At 37.4% G+C, this 13,811-nt stretch overlaps 3 protein-coding genes across 5 annotated transcripts; 2 read left to right on the forward strand and 1 right to left on the reverse strand.

Moving 5' to 3' along the window:
• Positions 1 to 262: 262 nt before the first annotated feature.
• On the reverse strand, positions 263 to 3,223 carry dnajb4 (DnaJ heat shock protein family (Hsp40) member B4). Its single transcript, XM_056743382.1, has 3 exons — positions 2,870 to 3,223; positions 1,922 to 2,499; positions 263 to 1,326 (listed from the first exon to the last, which is right to left on the reverse strand). Exons 1-3 carry the CDS (start codon positions 3,078 to 3,080, stop codon positions 1,093 to 1,095), a joined length of 1,023 nt encoding a protein of 340 aa, XP_056599360.1. The 5' UTR covers positions 3,081 to 3,223; the 3' UTR covers positions 263 to 1,092.
• A 1,556-nt stretch (positions 3,224 to 4,779) lies between these two features.
• Positions 4,780 to 8,241, forward strand: slc25a24l (solute carrier family 25 member 24, like). Of its 3 annotated transcripts, none has more exons than XM_056743726.1 (10): positions 4,780 to 5,041; positions 5,181 to 5,307; positions 6,000 to 6,087; positions 6,162 to 6,273; positions 6,379 to 6,537; positions 6,762 to 6,899; positions 6,975 to 7,082; positions 7,418 to 7,585; positions 7,662 to 7,800; positions 7,906 to 8,241. In XM_056743726.1, exons 1-10 carry the CDS (start codon positions 4,919 to 4,921, stop codon positions 8,085 to 8,087), a joined length of 1,344 nt encoding a protein of 447 aa, XP_056599704.1. In that variant the 5' UTR covers positions 4,780 to 4,918; the 3' UTR covers positions 8,088 to 8,241. The 3 variants fall into 3 exon arrangements, with proteins under 3 accessions (XP_056599704.1, XP_056599706.1, XP_056599707.1); XM_056743728.1 differs by having other exon boundaries at positions 4,930 to 5,041; positions 5,114 to 5,307; XM_056743729.1 differs by having other exon boundaries at positions 4,941 to 5,041; positions 5,147 to 5,307.
• Positions 8,242 to 8,799: 558 nt separating this feature from the next.
• cope (COPI coat complex subunit epsilon) lies at positions 8,800 to 13,565 on the forward strand. The gene is made up of 10 exons (XM_056743533.1): positions 8,800 to 8,958; positions 9,134 to 9,196; positions 9,396 to 9,496; positions 9,670 to 9,822; positions 10,425 to 10,478; positions 10,657 to 10,738; positions 11,581 to 11,736; positions 11,980 to 12,048; positions 12,734 to 12,808; positions 13,333 to 13,565. Exons 1-10 carry the CDS (start codon positions 8,857 to 8,859, stop codon positions 13,378 to 13,380), a joined length of 903 nt encoding a protein of 300 aa, XP_056599511.1. The 5' UTR covers positions 8,800 to 8,856; the 3' UTR covers positions 13,381 to 13,565.
• The last annotated feature ends 246 nt before the right edge of the window (positions 13,566 to 13,811 follow it).

Consider the following 13,811-nt stretch of genomic DNA (forward strand, 5'->3'; position numbering starts at 1 on the left):
CACGTAGCAGGCTACGCTGGTCATGACTGAATTTAGTAAGGTGTGGAAAACTCTTTTCCTCCCTGTTGGTTATTATTACTGCTTTATTTGTATACATTATTTTAAGATAAGCCCTCTCTATTTTCACAAAAACTGATTTTCAAGGAAATACTTCTCAAATCTGGTTTATTCTAATAAACCTGTTTTTGTCGTGCCTATAATTTCCCCCTTTCACGTGCGACTGTGGCGTCCTCTGGTGGATATTTCAATAAAGCGTATCCTGTCAATTTTAAAAGAGGATTACCTCGGTTTTTATTAAATGTATCATAAAGACTTTATCCAGAAAACTCAAACTTTATCCAAACACGAGATACTGATAAGTAATCCAAAGAGTGAAAATGTAATTGATTATAATTATGCAAAGACATTAATAAATGCTGTATGCTATCACCCCACAGCATAACTTTAGACTCTGTCAAAGACAGTTACATATGTGAGCAAATCCTGTCACTCACATTTAAAAGGATCTGACATATCAGACCTGAAAAGGCAATATATAAGTCTGGCTAACTGCTTCAGTGTTCAGCTAGATTGAAGGCATGTATTCACAGTACTTTTTCCATCATACAATTTACTGCATTTAAGCAAGTCATCCGTTCATTTCAAATAGGAAACACGAGATCTGTCAGTACAGATTGATTTCACCTTGAAAAAATCCATGTAATTGAATCTACGTGAAAAAGGCCAAAAGCTAAATATATTTTAATTTACTATGTGTAATACTGTAAATGTACAAAGTTTCAACTGAACAACTTGTCAATAGGCTATGGCATGATTTCAATGAAAACAACAACCAGAAAGCCATGAAGCCAAAGCCAAACATTTGCATTCAGACATAGATTGCACTTTATGTTTGCAGTGACATACATATCCATGCAACATCATTTGTATTGTATAAATACATATATGTATTACACATATATGTACAAAGAAAAACAATTAGATAAAAATAGAAATTGCACATTCTCAAAATCTGATTTCCCATTATAGTGCACATCTGGATGGGACTGATTCGTTCAAATATAATGTCACTAAAGTGTATTTAACCTGCCTTTACGAGGTTGGCAAGTGTCGTTTCAGGACATCCTTGGCATTAGATGGCAGACTGTCAGGAAAGTTCACGTCAAACTCCACAATGAGGTCTCCTCTTTGTTCAGGGTTTTTTGGAAAGGGCAGTCCTTGACTAGCAATTATCTTCCTCAAGCCGGGTTTGATAACATCAGTTATCTTTATATTGCACGTTTTACCGTCTATCGTTGACACGGTGACAGAGCATCCACATAATGACTAAAATAAAAAACAAGTGTTAGTCATTTAAAAGAACTGTACATCACACATCATCCTGCAATGTTGTTGTCGTCCGTCTTTAAAATGTTGATGTAGCCAACCTTCTTTTTTGTGAAAAAAATAATTGTATCCTCATTTATACCCACCCTCAGTTTAGACCTCTACGCAGCTTAATTTAAAAACATAGGACTGTCTGCCATATAAGTACATTTTGATGGGTTTGTAACCTTTCAGTGGGCGAGCAGCTTTTCTGTGATAACACAACAGCTGATCCTGCACGTGTTGCATGTCTAAACAACATATTACATAATTGTGATATATTGCATGAACCCTACAAATAAAGTTTTTCATAGATAGATAGCTAGGTTGGTAGGTAGGTAGGTAGGTAGGTAGATAAGTAGGTAGGTAGGTAGGTAGATGGATGGATGGATGGATGGATGGATGGATGGATGGATGGATAGATGGATGGATAGATAGATAGATAGATAGATAGATAGATAGATAGATAGATAGATAGATAGATAGATAGATAGATAGATAGATAGATAGATAGATAGATAGATAGATAGATAGATAGATAGATGAAAGTTCTCACCTGACGCAAACTGACCCGAACCGGGTACACTATATCAGAGCCCTCTCGTCGAAAATGGGCGTGAGGCTTGTCTTTGATGACAAACACAATATCTGCGGGAATGGTATTAGGAGATTCGTCGCCTTCTCGCGGAAACGTGATTTTAGTTCCTTCTTTCCAACCACGCTTGATCTCAATGGTGAGGATTTTGTCCTCGGTTCTCAAGGTCCGACCGTCCGGATTCAAGCGCTTGCGTGAAATTTTCATGCGCTTGGTGCATCCGTGAAACACCTCCTCTAAAGATACCCGGAGCTCGTGGTGTATAGCGGGGTCTTGCTTTCTGCGCGGCGGGCCTCCCTGGCCGACGTGCCTGTCTCGTGGAAATCCATTGATGTTAAAACTCGTAAAAGAACCAAACGGATCGCTGCCGTCCACTTCCATATCATCGTCGTCCCGTCCATTGACTTTCCTCCCAAAAAACATCTCGAAGGGATTCGCGCCTCCGAAAAACGTGGCGAACGTCGCGTGAGGATCTCCATGAAAGGTGTAGGTGAAGTTACCCCCTGGCCCGTCCGATGCCCCTCCGCCTCCTTTAAGACCTAAAGATGAACAGATTTAAGAGAAACTGCATTTATAAAGCTCTGAAAGATTTAGGCCCCAGCCCCCCAGATTCTACATTACTGTAGCCGTTAGCACACATCGGATATAAATGTAACCTTTTTAGTGACATTTAAATAACGTTAGTGATACTTATGTAACATTAGTAACATCCAAATACGCTCGATATACAATTACAGTAATATTACGCGGCACGTCGCCGTTTGCCGAAAGACAATAAAACCATGAATGTGATTTAATTTTATAATCTCTCTCTGTATTTAGAGCTGTAATACGTTTAACAGGCTAGAATCGGGCAGTGAGGATAAAATCTAATTTGCTGTTATTTATGATGAAATGAGGGAGCCATACCTTCTTCGCCGTATTGATCATATATTTCTCGTTTCTTTGGATCACTAAGAACTTCATAAGCCTCCGCGACCTCCTTGAATTTTTCCTCCGCATTAGGGGTTTTGTTTTTGTCAGGGTGCCATTTCAGAGCCTGTTTTCTGTACGCCTTTTTGATATCGTCGTCCGATGCTCCTTTCGCAATTCCCAAAATTTTATAGTAATCTTTGCCCATTTTGTCCTATGCAGAACGTTTCTTCTCCGTTTTGTACAATCTGTCCGTGTCTGGTGTCAGTGCTGTCTCTTTAATCCGTGATGCAGATGGCTGGTCCTGTGATGTTTGTTTGGAGGCGGTTACTCAGCACTAAAGATCTTGTGTTATTTTACCCACTTTAAATAGCATCGCTCCCTCCCATGTAGCCTATCGGTGTATTGCTCACTGGAATCTGAGGGTGCTTTCTATCTATCTATCTATCTATCTATCTATCTATCTATCTATCTATCTATCATCTATCTATCTATCTATCTATCTATCTATCTATCTATCTATCTATCTATCTATCTATCTATCTATCTATCTATCTATCTATCTATCTATCTCTGTGTTTATAGCTACTATAACCCATTATGAAGTGTGAAAACTGTATATTCATAACCCTGTATTTGTTTCTGTGATTTACATATAGCCTAAACATATACATAATGTAAAAACACATGATAAAAAACTTGATATCTTTAATATTATCTGTGAATGGCCATAAGATTGAAATCAAGGTTTATGATGCTCGTAATTGTGATTGTTTGATGCTCAAAACCTCATTCTTATATTATAATACACAAATAAACCAATTGTGTAATAACATTCAATAATGTCAGTGATTTCTAGTGCAGTTTTATCGGTAAATAATTATAAAGTCAAATTTTAAGATAAAATGTCACATAAGAATATTTTTGTTGTAAAATTGTTTTAGTGGTTTTCGATCACTTTTTATCTCATTTTTGTATCATGGGCACTGTAATGCTTGTACAACAACTGCTTATTTGCCCTTACTGTAAACACCTCTCATATGTTTCACAATTCGTATACTGTTAAACTTACTGTTTAGTTTTCATACATTCCAGTACTATACCACAATACTGCATTCTGCATAGTTGTTGTTTAATTTGCACCATGTGCACTACAATATTTGCACAAACCATTGTATATTTTACCTTTTGGAATACCTCTCTCTTTGTCTATTTTATCAGTATATAACAATATTCAATTTAAACTGTATTTGAATGATTTGCTGACTTGATTTTGGTTTTCCTTTGGATCATTACCTAACAAACATTAAGGAAATGTTGCATACATTATACAACTACATAATCATAAGTCATAGCTTACATTTTATCATAAAATTTAATTGGTGTGGCCTTATTTTTTTATTTGGCGTTGGTTTATATTACGTAACACCATCAAAATATAAAGACCTTCTAAACGTTCTAAAGACCTATTGTCAGTTTGTTGCTGTCTACACAACAAGTTAGTTAAGCCTAGTTACCACAGATGTAGCATTGCACGTCATTTTCTAAAAATAAAAGAAAATTACAGGCAATATTACATGCAGTGCTCATTCTAAGTTTAGTACTTCAATCTCTCTCTGTTGGCAGCTTCCCAACAAAAGATCCAATTTCCCCTCACCCAAAATCGCATTGCCTGTTTAACATGATTTTCCATAAAATATTAGATAGAGAAGACTATCGGTGGTTAGATATCCACAGGTTTGCATTAAATTTAAAAAAGTCTGTCTTGTCAATCATTTTGGTTATATCATGATACGCATTTTCATACCAGACACAATAGTGTAATGTTGATCATTAGCGCCATCTGCTGGTTATAATTAGTTACAGCAATCGGGTTTATCAGTAAAATTATGCCAATGCGCTGGACCACCCGATCCACATCCTGTGCGGAGCCTGGGACTCATGACTAAGCGTTATCAAGAGAGAAATATATAAGAGGCAAACACAGAAACCATATGTCAGTTGTAAAGAAACAGTTTGCCTTATACATTTGATATCGATTTAATTATGGATCAATTTCGCAGCCTGTTTGATAAACTGGACAAGAATAAAGATGGCTTTATTTCATTGGAGGAACTGCATAGTGAAATGCGACGAATAGGTGTAGTACCAATATGTGAAAAGGCGCAAGTATGACGTTTTATATATTTGTATATTTTTATATTTAAAAATATATTATTTATATTTTATAATAACTGATAGTACTACTGCTGTATTCTTTCTTTTTTAAACGAGTCTGCAACAGAGTCAGCGTGCATCTTTTGTACAGGCTATCCTGTCTAAATATGACCAAAATAAAGATGGACGTCTGAGCTATCAGGAGTTTCTGATTTACATGATGGACAGAGAGAAGAAATGGAAAATAGATTTCCATGCCCTTGACATGAATAAATCTGGTAAGTTATCCGTGACAGGTTGTTTTCCTAATCAAACTGCTTTAAAGGGGTTGTATGACACGACTAAAACGAATATTATCGTTTGTTTTAGATGTAATGCAATGTGTTTACACGAATTAAGGCTCTAAAACGCTGTATGCCAATTTTCCACATACCGTGCATGTTTGTATCTCCTCTTTGCCCCGCCTCTCTGAAACGCGTGGATTTTTTACAAAGCTCATCGCACTGAAAAGCGAGGTGTGCTTTGATTGGCCAGTTAACCAGTATGCAGTGATTGGTTGAACTCTGCAAGCGTGTGACTGAAATGCCTCTAAACATATCTGGAACATCAAGTTTTAAAGTAATTGTGCAGGTACTACCTCCTTACTTGTGTATACATTTGGGAGGTCTTAGTCAAATCATACCACGAACTGACGTAGATTTGTGGGGGTGTGGTGACAAGGCGTTTCAGGCAGGTCTGGGTGAGCATTCAGTTTTAGATAGAATGCATCCTTTGTTTTTGCAATTTTCAGTGTGTAATACATGCATGGGCAATTTATAACACATCAAAGACACAGAAAAGCATGTGTTCCCGCCAAATGACCCCTTTAAGTTCACTTAATATTGAAAGGAAGACAGTTATACTCTGCTCACAAAATACTGTGCCTGTACAGTTTCATATGTGATATTATTTTCATCTAACCTTTTTTTAGGTACCATTGACCTGGAGGATATCATGACTCTGTTTAAGGAGTTAGGTTTGCTTATATCAAAACACAATGCAAAGAAAATCATTAAAATGTAAGACCACTTCAGGCTTTGTCAATTATCACTGAATGTATTGTATCATTGATGGTCATATTGTTTGTCATTAGGATGGATGAAGATAACTCAATGACCGTAGACTGGGAAGAATTCCTACAGCACATCATCATTAACCCAGCAGAAAACATTAGTGAGCTGGTGTCATCCTGGAAACATAACTTGGTACAGACAACAATTTGTTTTAAAAATCATAGGCTACTTGTTAACCTGTAATGCTTTTGTTATTTTGAGTTGAAATTTATAATAGAGTTTGAGGTATTTGTCTAGGTATTTGATGTAGGTGAGAGTCGCTCTATGCCTGTTGAACTTACCCCAGGGGAAACTGACCCTTTAGTCTGGGGGAAATTTATATTGGCTTCGGGCTTGGCAGACGCTGTGTCTAGAACCGCGACAGCTCCAATTGACCGCCTAAAGACCCGGCTTCAGGTATTCGTCATTTGCAAGGGACTTTACCCATACTGTTTTGAACAGACTCCCATATTGCTGCCTACTAAATATGTATCTATCTTGTCTTTTAAAGCAGTTCTTATTTTCCTGAACAGTCAGAATAATATTTGCATTTGATAATAATTAAAATAGTCAAATGTTAGACTGTACACAAAATTAGGTTTTGATACAGAAACAGTAATACGCTGCCATATTTTTGATAGGTTTTTGAATCCAAAGCTGTGTCTCTGGGGTTTCGGGAGCTTCAGACAGGAGGTTGTAGATCCATGTGGCAAGGCAATGCTGTAAATGTTCTTAAAGGAACACCACAGTCAATGCTGCAGTGCTTCATATATGCTCAGGTGTGCACACAAACACACATATGTATTTACACATGCACATGCACCTGAACTCTCTTTATCTGGTTGTCCTTACAGATGAGGATGTACAGTCTTGGCGAGAGGGACAGTCTGTCTGTCCATCAAAGGTTTGGACTGGGCTGTGTGTCAGGGGCTGTGGCACATGCTGTGTTCTACCCCTTAGAGGTATCAGAGTGGCACAACAGGTTGGAGTTTCATACTGTTAGGTGCTGACCTTAAATGTGTGTTAAAATGACCAAAAGTGTCTCACACTGCAAATGCAGTACTCAACCTGTACCTTATATCTTGTAGCACAGATTACATTTCTGTTCATGTTCCTGTGACTGTGTTCCGTGTTTACTCAAACTTACAATTCTGCAATTCCTTACTCAACTTTATGTTTTTTTGAACCTGCATCATTTTATTTAATGGCATGCTTTTGTTGTCTTATAGCCAAGAAAGTCAATGATATAAAAAAAATATTTTTGTGAGCTTCTCACATTTGTTTTTGCTTTCTGCAGGTCCTTAAAGTAAGGCTCAATCTTCAGACCGCTGGCACATACAATGGAGTCCTGGGATGTGCCAAATTGATTTACCAGAATGAGTCTGTGGCAGCTTTCTATAGAGGGTTCAAACCCAGCATACTCTGCATGATACCTTATGCTGGAGTGGAATGCGCAGTGCATCAGGTAATTCGGAGTTATAAATTATGTATGGTAAAAATGCATTCTGTATTTATTTATAATACTATTTCTCTCCTGGCAGTCAATTCTAAACTGGGCCAGACAGGACCCAGGCCACATCAGTGACCCTAAACTCTTCCTCATCAGTTTCGCAGCGTTTGCCTCAGGACAGGCCACCAGTTACCCTCTCGCCATCATCAGAACGCAGCAGCAAGCTCAAGGTGAATGTTTCACTGAACATAATTCAGGTTAATAGAAAAGTATTTTTTATCAACAACTATATATAAAATGTAAATTGATAACTGTCATTTCTTTTATAATTCCAGCTGTAAGTGCAACCTCTCAGAAACCTGTGAATGTTCTTCAAGGACTCGTTGGAATCTATGAGGCTTATGGTGTCAGAGGTTTTTATAATGGAATGGGTGCAAGCTTTGTGAGAGCAGTCCCATGTGCTTTGCTGAATTATACAATGACCTCAAAATTTGAGACACTGCTTTCCTCATTGTAATGTGGAATAACGCTGAAAGAAGAGGCCCTTCTTTACATGTAACCCTATGTATATTTGTTTATTTATTAATGAAGTATACCTTTGCCCGAACATGTTCACTTTTAATCTGTGTACCATTTACTTGTAAATAAAAAATAATTTCTGTTTACTTTAATTTATGTTTTTCAATGTAGCCTATGCAAATTGTTTTTCAAACTGTCTTAAAGCATGAAGTCAGGTCAAGATGTAGCCTATCAGAACTGGTTGAGATCACACGAGTAAATGAGAAGAGAACAGTCTCAGTGAAATGAACAGCTTTGTTTGTGCACTGCGACACTGAAAAGAGAAAGAAGAACGTAACAATAGCTCGAAACTTGGTTTGACAATGAAATACATAGAGGAGACATCACTTTTCCGCAAAAAAGTTAGTTTCAGAAAGTAACATTTTAATAGCATAATAAGCATAAAAGTCGACAGTGTAAAGAAAATGTAGCAGTGACCAAACCACCTGGCCAAAACTAAACCATACCAACTCAGATCTACTATGGTATCACAACAATTTTAAGGGATACTCCACCCAAAAACTCTGTCAAAAACTTGATTACTACACTTATAATGTAATAAAACCATTGTTTTTTTTCTATTAAATGGGAAGAGCAGTTGCAATATTCATTGGAAACCACAAGAGGCGATATGACAGACGCGACGAAGCGAGTCCAACGCACCCGAGCAAGAGTTCCCGGTTCTACGTGGACAGTAGTGACGTCGACAAAGTTGACGTTTGGCAAACATGGCGGCGCAGCAGAGCGAAGTGGACGAGCTGTTCGATGTAAAAAATGCATTTTATATCGGCAGTTATCAACACTGCATAAACGAAGCACAGAAAGTCAAGGTGAGCGCTGTCCAGCCATATAACGTTATTCTGCGTTATATACCAACCATTTTTTGCGTTTCTGGATTTGTTTTGCGTTAGCATGCAGGCTAATCCTTTACCTTGTCCGGCTTTGTATCTTTTTAATTCAATGCAATGACAAGTGACACTGTGTGATCATTTGTGTGTCTTTTAGACGTCGGCGCCCGAAAAAGAAGCCGAGAAGAATATTTTCTTGTACAGGGCATACATTGCTCAGGTAAAATCTGATCTGTCTGAATAGTGTTAGTACATGATATTGGCATGACGTTGACGCTAATATAAGATATGTATAACAGTATACTATAAAGAAGTCTGTTTTACTTTGTTAAACTTAATTAAACGAATGTCTTGTTTCGTTTTCAGTAAAAAATACAATTTCCTGTAGCTTGTTGACAATAATGATTTGTGATGCACAGAGAAAGTATGGTGTGGTACTGGATGACATCAAGGCCAGCTCAACTGAGGAGCTGCAGGCTGTTAGGATGTTTGCAGAGTACCTGTCCAACGAAGGCAAGAGGTCTGTGCAGTCAAACTTAATGTTTTTTGAGTTATTGTCTCATGTGAATGTTAACTTGCGCTTTTGAGCGTACAGATTCTGTATTTGGTCAGTTAATCAGTTATTATTATGCTTAATGTCAACTGGATCTTATCTAAAGACATCTAATATTTCTTGCACTTTGTTTCTTTAAGGGACGCTATCGTGGCAGAGCTAGACAAAAAGATGGCTAAAAATGTTGATATTTCAAACACAACCTTTCTGTTGATGGCAGCGTCCATTTATTTGCATGAAATGAACACAGATGCGGCGTTACGGACACTGCACCAGGGAGACAGTCTTGAGTGGTAAGAGCAGAATTTATGAAGGTTTTATTGCATATACTGAAAGGTGTCATATGGGGCGAATACGTGTTTTACTGTGTCTTTGGTGTGCTATACGTTGTCCATGCATGTATTATACGCGTAAAATTGCAAAAATTAAAGTGTCAGAACCAAACACGCATTCTATCTAAAAGCGAATGCTTACCCAGACCTGCCTTAACCGCCTCGTGTGACCACACTCACACAAATCTACATCATATCATGGTATGACGCAAGTAAGGTGGCGTACCTGTCAGTACAATTTGCTTTGGAACCTGATGTTCCAAATATGTTAAGAGGCGTTACATTTCCATCAAAACATTGCAGTATTAGACCAATCACTACGCACTGGTTAACTGGCCAATCATAGCACACTTCGCTTTTCAGAGTGGAGATACAAACATGCACGGTATGTGGAAAATACAGCTTTTTTTAAGCTTAAATCGTGTATACATATTGCATTACATGTAAAACAAACGATAATATTCGTTTCATCCGTGGCACGCCTCTAAATAAATGTCTGTTTTCCTCTTGGACTTTGATTACAATTCTCTTAAGTTTACCACTGTTTTGTATTTCTCTTGCAGTATGTCAATGACTGTCCAGGTACAGCTAAAGTTGGACAGAGTGGATATGGCAAGGTATGGTCCTTTTTTTATTAGATATTTATGCCTATGTTTTCTTAAACTACCTTCAATTTCACAAAATGTAGACCTACTTTTGAAAATGTTTGCTACAAATATTGTTTAATAACGTTTAATCTGTCTTAAGATATTGCACTTCTTTATGGAGCTGTCATGATGTTCATTACCTCCACAGAAAAGAATTAAAAAAGATGCAAGACCAAGATGAAGACGCCACCCTGACCCAGCTTGCCACAGCCTGGGTCAACCTTGCAGTTGTGAGTATTAAGCTTCCTTCTATTATGCAGTTATCTAATGCAGGGGTCTTCAACTGGGGGTCCGCAGCCCCTAGGGGTTTCTTGGTGGAGCTGCAAGGGGTCCTCTAATTACTTTAATTATTACTGTGCTGTAATTACTCACAGGCAACTTTTTGTTAAAAAATATAAAGCAAGAGTACAGAAATATTGCAACCAATGTTCTCTTTAAGTTGCGCATTTGTGCAGGTGCGCAGACTCATTGAAGCTCGCGAACGTTGCAATTTTAACCTCCGTGCGGACAATAACATCCATTCAGGCAGCAGAAACAATAGAAGAAACGTTTCATCTACTTCATCATCTCCCTTCTGATAAATTCTGAATATTCGTGAAAGGAGTTGTTTGCAAATAAAGTGCATTCTCATATATTTCTGAACTTCTGTACAAATTTGTTAAAGCTATAAAGCGCTTATTTGACAGGAAAATTACACCACACCACTTCTGCAATTTAACTCTGACAAAACTATTGTACATGTTTAAAATCAATCAAACAAGTTGCCCAAAAAAATAAAGCGGACTCTCCTTGTTGCTCTCCTTAGTCTGCTCTTCAGAAAAAACGGGTCAATTTTCGTAACAGCCGTGACAATGCTGATCCAGGAGAAAGACAACGGAGCTCAGAATTATAAAATAGCGGTGTCTTCTGCACCGAGAAGCAGATTTTTATTTTATTTCATTTAATATAACGGACTGCTTTTGCAACAGAATGCATAAAATATGCATTGATTTCTTTCGCATCCAAAGACAACCTCTACCTCCAATAGAATAGTCTATAGTAAATGTTATTCTCATCTTTCCTGCATCAATAGGGAGGAGAGAAATTGCAGGATGCATTCTACATCTTCCAGGAAATGTCAGACAAGAACTCGCCCACACTGCTGCTGCTGAACGGCCAGGCAGCCAGTCACATGGCTCAGAATAAGTGGGAGGAGGCCGAGTCAGTTCTACAAGATGCTCTTGACAAAGTAAGACCTACGTTATCATCGCGGTAATATATATAATTAAATGAACCAATTCTAAATTGTGATTACTTGTATTTGCATCAAATACAGTGAAAAGTGGCCTCAATCTAATCAGAAGCAAATTCTGATTGTTAATTGACCCTTATGTTGTTGGTTGTCTTAGAGGGCAATCTAGGAAGCTATTGATCACTTATTGGTTTTGTTTTTACTGCAGTGAAATTGTATTATTTTATTTTGTGTCTATAGGACAGCAGCCACCCTGAGACTCTCATTAATCTCATCGTGTTGACACAGCATTTAGGCAAGCCTCCCGAGGTCAGTATCCTTCAAAACCAGTAAAAGTGAATAGTTTTGGTACACCCTTCCATTTTATATACTTAAAGAGTACATAACATGAGATCATAATAAATTACATTACATGCATTGGGTAATGTTGGCGTGTTTAAAGGTAAGCAGTCTGCCAAGTTGTAAATCCGAAGGTGAATAATGGAATAAAGGGAGTCAACTCTGAATCACGCAAACGAGTCGTCCCTAGTGCGGTTGGCGAACCGCCGCGGATTTATGTCACTGCATAAAGTCCCCACCTATGTTTGGCTAGGACTTCTCCCCCAAACACTGTAGCTCGTGAGCCATCTTCGCGTTAGACCAATCACAGCAGACTAGACCATCTGACCAATCACATGAGACTAGGCTAGTGGAATGGAGGGGATTAGACAAGATGTATCGCAGAACGAATTATTTGAGAGTCAGTCAAGAATTAAGGGAAGAATAACTGCCTATTATAACGAAATGTTCACCTTCTATGTACGTAAACTTGTTCTAGGACACCCCATAAACCAAAGTAGGAGCTTCAAAATCCATAGTTATGTACCCTTTAAGGAATTTTTGTTTACCATTGTCATAGTGTTGTATTTAGGTTCCGGTAAAGATGTTCATAATGCATATTATATATATATATATATATATAGTACAGTATAACATGACGTATGTTCCTTCACAGGTTACAAATCGTTATTTGTCTCAACTGAAAGATGCACACAAATCACATTCCTTTATTAAGGATTATCTGGCTAAGGTAAGGTTATTCTGTCTTGCTTATACAATCAAGGCATAGGAATAATGAAGTTGGGACTGAGGGATGCTCATATTGACCGTTTAACCGTTATCCGTTAACCGATAGTAAAATTTTTGACCGGTTAATACTTTCAGTTAAACGATTTAAAAGGTATGTTTATTTTAAGTTAAATAATATTAATCATATTTTTTAATAATGTAAATAATGTAGTAATATGTTTTTAAATAACTATTAAATCATGCATGTTTTTAGTTTTCTGTATGGTGAAAGAAAAACATCCTAAGCATTAACTCATGGAGCGTGCAGACGCGTGCAACTATGTGTAAATGCCCTCCAAAACGTTTTTGAACACCTTCGAAATGAGATGCAGCATGTATTTTTATTTAAAAAATGTCGGTTCTCGGTTGGGGAAATTAACCGAAATGAGCATCCCTAGTTGGTAAATAAACAACTGTTAACAAATTGTTAACCATTGTTTAATAAAAAAACATATTACTCAAGTTCAGAAATTATGTTTTCCACAGGAGAATGAGTTTGAAAGACTTGCCATGCAGTACGCCCCCAGCGCCTGAACTCTGATCAAGGTGTAATTTATACATCATCTGCAAAGCAATTTTATTTCTTTTCTGTGCACCTTTTGCATTTAATCATAATAACATTGGGCTGTTTAGGATTTTTGTTTGTATGGTCTTTCTGACATCCTATACATTCTACAAACATTCCTCTATGATGGTTAAATAAACGTGTTTATGTCATATACCCTGTCTTGTTGCAATAATTGTTTAAAAAATAAAAAATAATACTGGGGTAAAATTGTGTATCCTCATAATGCATCTACATTATCAGTTGCAACCATACTGTAAATTGCTTAAGAAAGGGAAAATGTAAATGTAATGCCGGTTGTTATCGCAGAAATAAGCCCCGACAGGGTGATCCGGACCCTAATACAATTATTGATATCATTGGTCGCACCACATGATGAGTGGTCGTTATGTTTCATATA

The sequence above is a fragment of the Triplophysa dalaica genome, chromosome 3 (genome assembly GCF_015846415.1).
Source record: "Triplophysa dalaica isolate WHDGS20190420 chromosome 3, ASM1584641v1, whole genome shotgun sequence".
Taxonomy (NCBI): Eukaryota; Metazoa; Chordata; class Actinopteri; order Cypriniformes; family Nemacheilidae; genus Triplophysa; species Triplophysa dalaica.

Excerpts from the sequence above, each read along its gene's own strand:
- dnajb4 (XM_056743382.1), bottom strand. The coding sequence starts at position 3,080 with ATGGGCAAAGATTACTATAAAATTTTGGGAATTGCGAAAGGAGCATCG. Across the intron at positions 2,500-2,869 it reads TGATCAATACGGCGAAGAAG|GTCTTAAAGGAGGCGGAGGG; the intron begins GTATGGCTCCCT and ends GTTCATCTTTAG. Across the intron at positions 1,327-1,921 it reads TTCGGGTCAGTTTGCGTCAG|TCATTATGTGGATGCTCTGT; the intron begins GTGAGAACTTTC and ends TTTTTATTTTAG.
- slc25a24l (XM_056743726.1), top strand. The coding sequence starts at position 4,919 with ATGGATCAATTTCGCAGCCTGTTTGATAAACTGGACAAGAATAAAGAT. Across the intron at positions 6,274-6,378 it reads CATCCTGGAAACATAACTTG|GTATTTGATGTAGGTGAGAG; the intron begins GTACAGACAACA and ends GTATTTGTCTAG. Across the intron at positions 7,801-7,905 it reads AACGCAGCAGCAAGCTCAAG|CTGTAAGTGCAACCTCTCAG; the intron begins GTGAATGTTTCA and ends TTATAATTCCAG.
- cope (XM_056743533.1), top strand. The coding sequence starts at position 8,857 with ATGGCGGCGCAGCAGAGCGAAGTGGACGAGCTGTTCGATGTAAAAAAT. Across the intron at positions 8,959-9,133 it reads ACGAAGCACAGAAAGTCAAG|ACGTCGGCGCCCGAAAAAGA; the intron begins GTGAGCGCTGTC and ends TGTGTCTTTTAG. Across the intron at positions 12,049-12,733 it reads ATTTAGGCAAGCCTCCCGAG|GTTACAAATCGTTATTTGTC; the intron begins GTCAGTATCCTT and ends GTTCCTTCACAG.